The sequence below is a fragment of the Propithecus coquereli genome, unplaced genomic scaffold (assembly GCF_000956105.1).
Source record: "Propithecus coquereli isolate 6110/MARCELLA unplaced genomic scaffold, Pcoq_1.0 Scaffold208, whole genome shotgun sequence".
NCBI classification, from domain to species: Eukaryota; Metazoa; Chordata; class Mammalia; order Primates; family Indriidae; genus Propithecus; species Propithecus coquereli.
Genome location: NW_012145856.1, coordinates 2,492,965 through 2,502,067, shown reverse-complemented (window position 1 = coordinate 2,502,067; position 9,103 = coordinate 2,492,965). Strand labels below are relative to the sequence as shown.

Sequence of the window (9,103 nt, the reverse complement as noted above, 5' to 3'; positions counted from 1 at the left end):
GGGGGGTGGGTCGGGGGAGGGGAGGAGCGGGATTTGCGGAGCGCGGCGCCGCTGCCGGGAGCCGGCGGGCCCGAGAGTGACCGAGTCACGGCGGGCGCCGGCGGAGCCGCGGCGTCGGACCCGCCTCCTGGAGGAGCTCAGCCCCGGCCAGGCCCGGCCCCATTCCCGCCCCGCGCCGCCTCCCCGCCGCCGCCGCCGCCGCGGGAGCGCTCCCCTGCCCACCCCGCCCCCGCGGCCAAGCCCGGGAGTCGAGTGGGAGTCGGCCGGCCGGCGCGGGCAGCGCCGGGACCCTGCGGGGGACACTGCAGCCGGAGCCCGGGAGGGGCCGCGCCGCCACCGTCTGAACTAGGATGTCCCGACATGAAGGTGAGAGGAGCCCCCGCCCCCACCCCCACCGCTCGGGCCTCGGCCTACCCCGCCCGGACCGGCGCCGCGGAGGGCGGCCGGGAAGCGACGGAGACTTTGGCCGAGCCCGAGCCGGGCCTGAGGCGCTGGGCCCGGGAGCAAGCGAGGGCGGAGAGCCGCGGCGCCGCTGCCGCCGCCACGGCCGCGGCCCTGAGATGGGCCTGGTGCCGGAGGCGGGGCGGCCGGGTCGGCCGGAGGGTTTGCACTGTCATGGGGCGGGGGAGGGGGAGGGGAGGCGGCGGGGCCCGTTACCGGCGGGAGCCCGGCTCTCGGGACTGATACCGGACGCCGAGGCCCGGCCGGCCGTCCCGGGAGCCCCGAGCCCCGGCGCGGCCTAGCACTCCCGCCGCCCCGGAAGGGCCCGGTGCGGTCGCACAGCAGGGCCGCGGGCGGCGGCTGGAGGCAGAAGAGCCAACCCGGGACCTGGCGGGCGCGTCCGGTCGCCGGGAGACGACGGCGAGTCCCCCCGCCTGCGGGCGACCGCGGGCGGGCGGGAAGGCTTTGCGGCCGGGGGACGGGAAGCTCCCACCGCCTGGAGCCCGCTTGGCCTCGCGGCTAGGCCTCGGCGCGTCCCTGGGCTCGGGTAACCAAGTTCCCGGGTGGATCCGACCCGGCCGCGGCGAGCAAACTCCCTGCTCAGTCACCCCGCTGGAGCGGGCTTGCTCACGGCCTGCCCCAGGGCCCTCATCGGCGTGTGCTGCCTACCAAACCAGGTTTTGGTAAATCACCATGGTGAGGTCTGTTAATGGTCAGGGGGCATTTTGGACTTTGTTGTACCATTTAAAAACACGATTGGGGTACAGTTGTAAATAAGCAGACAGCTCTAGCCCAGTCCCAGGGCACAAAGAGACAAATGTTTAAGGCCGATGTATAGATATTGAGTTGGTAAAAAATAAGTTAACTTTAATTTACTGCCATATGGTTTCGAAAAGGGGGAGGGGGGTTGTGTTTTCTTTGTTCACTACTACAGGTTTTTAAGTAGAAGTATTAAGAGACTTGGCGAAAAGTTAATTAATCCTGGTAAGGTTAATGCAGGATTGTAGAAGTGGCTTTAAAGTATTGTATACTCTTGATTTTAAAATGCTTGCATAGGTGATGTAGGAGTGGAGAAAGTTTAGTGAGTCAGATTAATGTGTGCTTCACAGCGTGCCAAGGAAGGGTATTCTTTGGGAAATACAGACCTTAGAATTTCAAGGTTGAAAAACCCAGATTGATTAAAATTATACTTAGAGTAAGTTTCAGAATTTGCATTACTAATTGCAGTGTTGAGATTGAATCAAAACATTTTGTGTTCAAGGTTTCTATATTTCAAAAGTTACAAAACTAATAGGAAGTATACTGTATTTTCTTCACAAAGCATTTATTGAGTACTTACTGTGTTCAAGTGTTGGACATTTTGAAATAATGAGGTACTTAGTTCCATTGAAAGGAACATAGAAATATTTGGAAGCTATACCTGTTTTCCCATTTTATCTGCTTACTGGAAATGTGTCCTACCTCTGTAATTTAAAAAAAGTCGTAATTGGAGTTATAATCAAATTTCAATTTGGGATATTAAAGTAAACTTTAACTGTAGTCCTGTGTACATTGACCACTTTAGACAAAATGAAAGTGAGCAGTGGCTGCAGGCTCTTACTCATAAGAACTGGGAAAGTTAAAATTACAGAATCATAGTCGTGGAAGGATGTTTGAGACCCATTCTCCTGGCTTTAAGAAAGCATCCAGATAGTTTCAGACTGAGCATTCTAATTGAATGCTGTCCTGGGAAGATTTCCTTCACTCTCAGTGCTTTGTTGGAGTAATTAAAATCCCATAGTTGGAACATTATTGAATGTATTATACATTCTATAATTTAAGCCCATTTTTCCCTATTTGGTCCTTTGGAAATGTGTGTGGTTATGAAATTTATATTACCTTGTAGTTATTTGAATATTGCTGAACCTCAGCACCCTAATAGCACACCTTTCCTGGTAACTTGTATTAATGTCAGATATTTCTGAAAAGGGAACATTCCTAAATATATCTGTTGAAAATTTATAGTACAATATTTGACAAGTGACTAACATCCAAGGGTCTAGTAGTTAATGGCCTAAAGCAGGAATAGCCTCATGAATCACATTTTATTCATTACCTATATGTTTTGCGGAATATTAGTTCAGACTGTTACTATTGTCATCAGTAAGAATTTGACCTATCAGCAAATATAGTTTGACACCCTCACTGTTATCGGTTCTTTTCTCACTTTTATCTTTTTTGGACCAACTAATCTTATTTCTTTTATTGTATCTTCAGTGGTATGATTTTTGAGCTCTCTTAATCATCTATGTGCCTCCAAATTCTCTGTAGTTCTCCTTGTTTCCTTTTGGTAATGTGACCCAGAACTGGATGTAGCAGTCTGGTAAAAGGTCTGAACTGTCCTGGCTATAATGTACTTGCATGGTGCTTCCTTTTCAGTGCCTTCTATGTGCAAGTAATTTGTTACATTGTCTTTGTGCCCACTCTAAGGAATTGCACTATATCATATGATTGTATTAATGATGTAACCTTGGACAGCACAGCCCCAGAGTGGACACCTGTCAAGCTTGGAAGCCCAACCTTGTGAAGCAGTGGACTGCCTCTGAGAAAGCAGATGCAACCAGGAGCATAGAGAAGTGCTCTATCCCAGGGGTCAGCATACTTTTTCTGTAAGGGGTCAAGTAGTAAACATTATAGGCTTAGCAAGCTGTGAGATCTTTGTCAACTCTGCCGCTTTAGTACGCAGGTAGCTATAGACAACATGTAATTGAGTGAGCATGGCTAGGTTCCAATTAAAACTTGATTTATGGACACTGACATTTGAATTTCATATACTTTTCATGTGTCACAAAATATGATTCTACATTTGATTCCCCCACCCCACCATTTAAAAATATAAAAACCCTTCTTGGCTTGAGGGCTACATAAAATTGATGGTGGTCAGATTTGTCCCAAGGGCTGTAGTTTGCCTACCTCTGCTCTAGACTAGAGCTTTAGAGAGTTGATGGAACTGGAACTGTTGGGAGTCTAGAAAGGGCCCACTCTACTTGGTATTCCATTGTGGTGACTGAGTCCATGAACTGAACCAATTCTTCTGTACCTCTGTTTCTAACAGCACCATGTAGATTGGGATAGATGTAATTGTTCCTCAGGGGTAAGGAACAGGCTCATTACCTTCCCAGACCCTGTCTGAGTAGAGATGGCAGTACATCAGTTACTACGTCAATTAAGTTTCCTACTTGTCCATTGTGACTTTTCTAAGGAGAATTCCAGGGCCTCTTTTAACTCACTTTGTAATGTTTTTGTCATGTTAATAAACATTTTACAAACATTACCACCCAATCACTTTATGTTCACCATACCAACACTATCTAGTTCTGTATTATACACAGTGAAAGCAATCATTTTTTTAAATGTGTATTTTTTAAAATGTCTCACTACCATACTTTCTTTTAAATACATTTAAAATATTAGTATGTTATTCAGGGCTTAAAATCCGCTTAATGGCTTTGCAGATTTAAAAAAACTCTTATCAAATTACACAGTGCTTATTAGCTAAAATGAAATTATGAATGTTCTTCCTTGAATTGGAGCATAATTAATTAGCTGGACTTAGGTATACATATATTGCCTGAAATAATTCTACTTTTTTTTTTGGTTGCTGCTATGTATAAGGCACTCTGTTAGTTACTAAGGAATGTGGGGATGAATGAATGAGGCACAAGTCTTCACCTTAAGTCTGGTGGGGAAGATGCATTTGTACAGAGCTTCCATGGCACAATGTGAAACGTGCCATAAGGAAGGGATAAACAAATTGATGACAAAATAATTACCATTTTTTTCTGACTGATTTTTCCCAATTTCAGAGAAGGAATCTACTGTGATTCTAACACTTTTTTTTTTTTTCTGAGACAGGGTCTTGCTGTGTTGCCCAGGCTAGAGTATAGTGGTGTCATCATATAGCTCACTGCAACCTCAAACTATGGGCTTAAGTAATCCTCCTGCCTCAGCCTCCCTTGCATCTGGGACTACGGGCACACACCACTACATCTGGCTAATTTTTCTTTCTTTCTTTCTTTTTTTTAGATATGGGGTCTTGCTATGTTGCCCAGGCTGGTCTTGAACTCCTGGCCTCAAGCGGTCCTCCCACCTCAGCCTCCCAAAGTGCTAGGATTTCAGGCGTGAGCCACTGCACTGCCCCTAACACCTTTTTTTGAGTGCCTTCTTTCTGGACCACTCTTGATTTTGGGTAAAATTGTTTGAGATTTCAAATAGAGTTCTTATCTTTACCTGATTTATAATTCCCCTAGCTTTTGGAGGATTTTCACATGTAAAAATGATAGTGGATAAATGGGCAGGTGATCGTATTGTTACGCTATTCTCAGAAGCATTTAATATAATTTATTTTCAAAATGTAAAGTACAAGACTATGTAGGCCATTAATGTAGTTAGTTCCCTTTTTTTGTTTTTTTTTTTCTTTAACTGGCAAAAATTGTATATATTTATCATGTACAGCATGATGTTTTGAAATAAGTATACGTTGTAGAATGACATTCCTAACTTTTTGAAAGTTGTACCACTCTTTTCTTGGTAGATTTTAATTTTGTCTTCTCAGAAAATGCTGTCTGCCACCAAAAACACACATACTGACAATCCCAGAGTGAATTGCAATAATTTTGGTTTCAAGATTTAGGGAACTACAAAACCAGGACTGGTAATTAGCACATGATTCTAATGTGGTGCCTTTTGCCTTTTTGTAGAAAAGTAAATTGACTCCCACTGATAAGATCCCTACCCTCATGTCTTCTTACAACTTATTTTGCTTTAACTTTTATCTGTTAAAAGATTGTGACATTCTTAAAACTTTTTCCATTTCAATAAATCATGAATTAGATTTGCTTTGACTTTTGTAGGGAATAGATAAGAATGTAAATTTATGGGAAAATGCATTATATTTTAATTTGTAGGGTCTTTTATTTCATGATTTCATATAAAGTTCATTTTGAAGCCCATTTCCCCATATTTTAACATTCATGTTTAAGTTAAAATGTAGTAGAATATAACTGTTTTGTTTTAAGTTGGGAATTTAATTTGAAAGAGATTCCTTTTAGTCTTAGAATTTTATTTTTTTAAGAGACAAGGTCTGGCTATGTTGCCCAGGCTGGGGTCAAACTCCTGGGCTCAAACAATCCTCCCACCTCAGCCTCCAGAGTAACTGGAACTATAGGCAAGAGCCACCTTACCCTGCTAGCCTTAGAATTTTAAGATATATTAGCAGCAATCTTGTTTAAATATAGTAAAACTTTTTCACAGTAGGAGCTCACAAAACTTCTGATGTAAGTGACCAAACAGATCTCTTCATATTAGGCTTGCAGTCTTTTAAAAAGAAGACCAAGTATTTATAAGTCATTAATTAACTTCTAAAACATCAGCTTTACGATACCTACCATATACATTTGCCCAGGTCTTTTGTTTTTTAAACTGGAAGTTCTAAAAGTTGTTTTTGGTGAAGGTTAAGATATTGTTGAGTTATTCTAGAAATAATGTTTTTCGATTACTTTATAAATATTGTTGTGGGGCTACTTTCATGAATATAGACTCAAAGGAAACATTCCCTACACTTCATATTCATAAAGGTTAAAAGTAGAATACTGTTTATAATAAGTCTTTGTTTATGGAAGATTAATTTTGTATTAATTTTAGTGTTGTGCTGAGGGCGATGATGTTTTTCATTTCCTTAAAATGATAGGGTATATTTTTTTCAGTCACCGAAGGTTTTCATTAGAATTGAGGAAAGAGCCATTAAATGGTATACAGATCAGAGCATTTTAAAAATGTGGCAGTTTTTATATGTGTGGCCTGTCCTGATTCATGTTAGAGATCCGGGATAAGGCAGACGGTTTCCTAAGAGAACATTATTACCTACATTACATGGGAAGGAAGTGAGTGGTCAGGAAAAGACAAGGTGTTCTTGGGATGGTAAAGACAAGAGACTCGGTGGGTGTTGGCAGAGGAAAGACAGGCAAGGTGGGTATGAAGCTTGGAAATGAGCTGTAGCTACGGGGTGTCAGAAAAGGAAAACCAGCTCGCATGCCTCATGTGATGTCCTAAGAGCTGAGTACCAGGAGGTGAAAACTCTCAGTGTCCAGAGAAATGAGCAAGAGATGAATTGCCTTGTTAGGCACCTTCCACAGTGCCATCTCTGCCACCTCCCTCATGATCCTCCCAGCATTTGGTAATCATGGCTACTGCCTCATTGAATTGTTGAATTGTTTTTAGTTGTTGTCTTCTGAATTGCAGCAAAATAGAGCTGTGGGTCCATCTAGTTCATGTAAATGGCCAAAAGTGTTACTTCTTCTGTGGCCACAGTGCCAACCAGCAGTCCAGCAAACTTTGCCAGTGGCCACAGGGGTGTTGGGGAGAAAGTATGGATGTCTCCCTGTAAATCCATCACTGTTGCTAGAAAAAACAACTGAAGCCACATGAGTGGGTTACTTATGTCACCTTCAGCTAGGAGGGACAGAACAGTAAGTGGGCGAAGCCTCTTGATATCATGACTAATTAAGTTTGCACATTATCTTCTGTCAAATTGTGTGGATTTTTTTCTCTCTTACTGGTAGTCAGTGCCAGTGTCATGATCTTCAGCTTTTTCTATAGTAAGAGGATTTTCATTAGGAGAGTCACTTTTTAGAGTACTAAGTTGATGAGTTAACTGTTAGAACAATCACAGGTGTATTTGACTATAATTTATTTTTTGGTTATGACTTTACTTTTATTGCTCCTTTTAAGACTGTCACCTTCCCCAGTTAGCAAAGTTAAGGGTCCCTCCAGTGGCACTCCTGCCTTATTCTCCAGGCATTTTTTATGCTGTAATTGTTTACTTGTCTGCCTCCCCCACAAAGTACTTGAGGGGCAGGTGTAATGTTACACTTACCTTTGTACCTCACCACCTTAGCGCAGTGTCTGGCTTATGGGAGTCCCAGTGAACATTTATGGGTGATTGTTAGATGGATATGTTACTACTTGCCTAAAAATGGTGAGATTGGAAAATGCTCTTCTCTTTTTTTTATCTGGGAAGCTGATTAAGAGGGACTTGGAACTTTCAGAAGTAAGAGGGGATGAATAAACTACACAGGGCAAAAATAATTTAGGGGAGCTGACGCCTGGGGGAATGGCCTGGGAATATACTTGGGGTACTGTTTTGTTCTACCTCTGGCTCCGGTTTCGGATTAACTGGCCATGGGTTCTGCATATTAGTTGCACTATGTGTGTGTTTTCTGGTTCGTTCAGTCATTCATTCAGTGAATATTTATGGACCGCCTACACTAGTACCACTCAAAGTCCTCTCCAGCGCAAGCCACAAGTCCTTGACCCCTTGTTGGAGGATGATGATATTAGGTGGGTTTGAAACACATGTTTGGCAATTAAATGCTTTCCTGATGCATAGGCTGTGGCTGTTTTCCAGCGTGCTAGAATTAGTCCTTGATGCTTATGTCTTATGACGGGATAATTAAATCATGTAAATATTTTAAAGTTTTGGCAATATTTGTGCACTCTCCCCTTTTTAAAGCTTATTTTCATTTATGTTTCACAGTTATTTCTAATCCTGCCCAGCAGTACATTTCTTTCCTTAACAATATTTTCCTTAAACTGTGCTGTCATTCCGAAGTCTCAATACAGATCTGCATATGTTCAAATAGATTATTCCTACAAGAGTGGAGAACCTGCAGCCTCAAGGCCACATGTGGCCTTCCAGATCCCCATGTGTGGCCCCTTGATTGAATGTAAACTTCACAGAACAAATCCCTTTATTAAAAGGATTTCTTCTGTAAAATTTGGGTTCAGTTAAAAGGCCACACTCAAGGATCCAGAAGGCCACATGTGGCCCCAAGGCCACAGGTTCCCGACCACTCAAGAATAATTTATTCTCGGTCTGCCAGTCTTCTCCTTTGGTGTCCTCTATGGTTGTAGAGATTTGGCAGTGCAAGTAAATGAGAAGCTTTCTAAATTAGGAGTTAAGGACATTGATGTAGAGCAGCCAGGGGTTATGTAAAGGAGTTACAGATGTGTCCCTTTTCTGTAAAAATGAAATACATGCTGGGAACTGAGGATGGTTGGGTGATGGATGGGAACCAGGTAGTTTTTATATTCAGAAATCTTGACATTCAGCCTTACTGACACTGTTAGAGATTCTGAAACAGTTAATTACAATTTGAAATGAATGCAAACTGTGCAGTGCGTTTGTTCGTATGGCTGTAGATATGGATATACATATTGGTCACAGAAGTGGGATTAATCTTCCTTTCCTTAGGAAAAATGGTGATTAGAACCTCAAGTGACAGTGGTGAACAGTGGATGAGGAATATAGGTAGGCATTCCTATATTAAGCCAGGATCAAGGATCTTCACTCCATGTTGGACATACAGTAATATATGTCTTCATGTTCCTTCATTGCTTTGGGTCATATCCTACAAAGGCCACTCAATGGAAAAGAGGATAGCAAATCTACATGCAGAATTAGAGTAGACCATTGCTGTCCAACAGAAATTTAACGCAGGCCAAATATGTAATTTTGAATTCTCTGGCAGCCACATTAAAAAAATTGAAAGGTAAAATTAATTTTAATAATTTAATAACTATCCAGTATATCCAAAATATCATTTCAGCGTGTAACTAACATAAG

General features: G+C 42.7%; 1 protein-coding gene across 1 annotated transcript in view; it reads left to right on the top strand.

Annotated features, from left to right (window-relative positions):
- The first annotated feature begins 82 nt into the window (after nucleotides 1-82).
- The window catches only part of KCMF1 (potassium channel modulatory factor 1), a 66,003-nt gene continuing 56,982 nt past the window's right edge, over nucleotides 83-9,103 (top strand). The window contains exon 1 of the mRNA XM_012644257.1: nucleotides 83-366. Within this exon, the coding sequence (XP_012499711.1) occupies nucleotides 351-366 (16 nt within the window). The 5' untranslated portion in view covers nucleotides 83-350. The remainder of the gene's footprint in view (nucleotides 367-9,103) is intronic.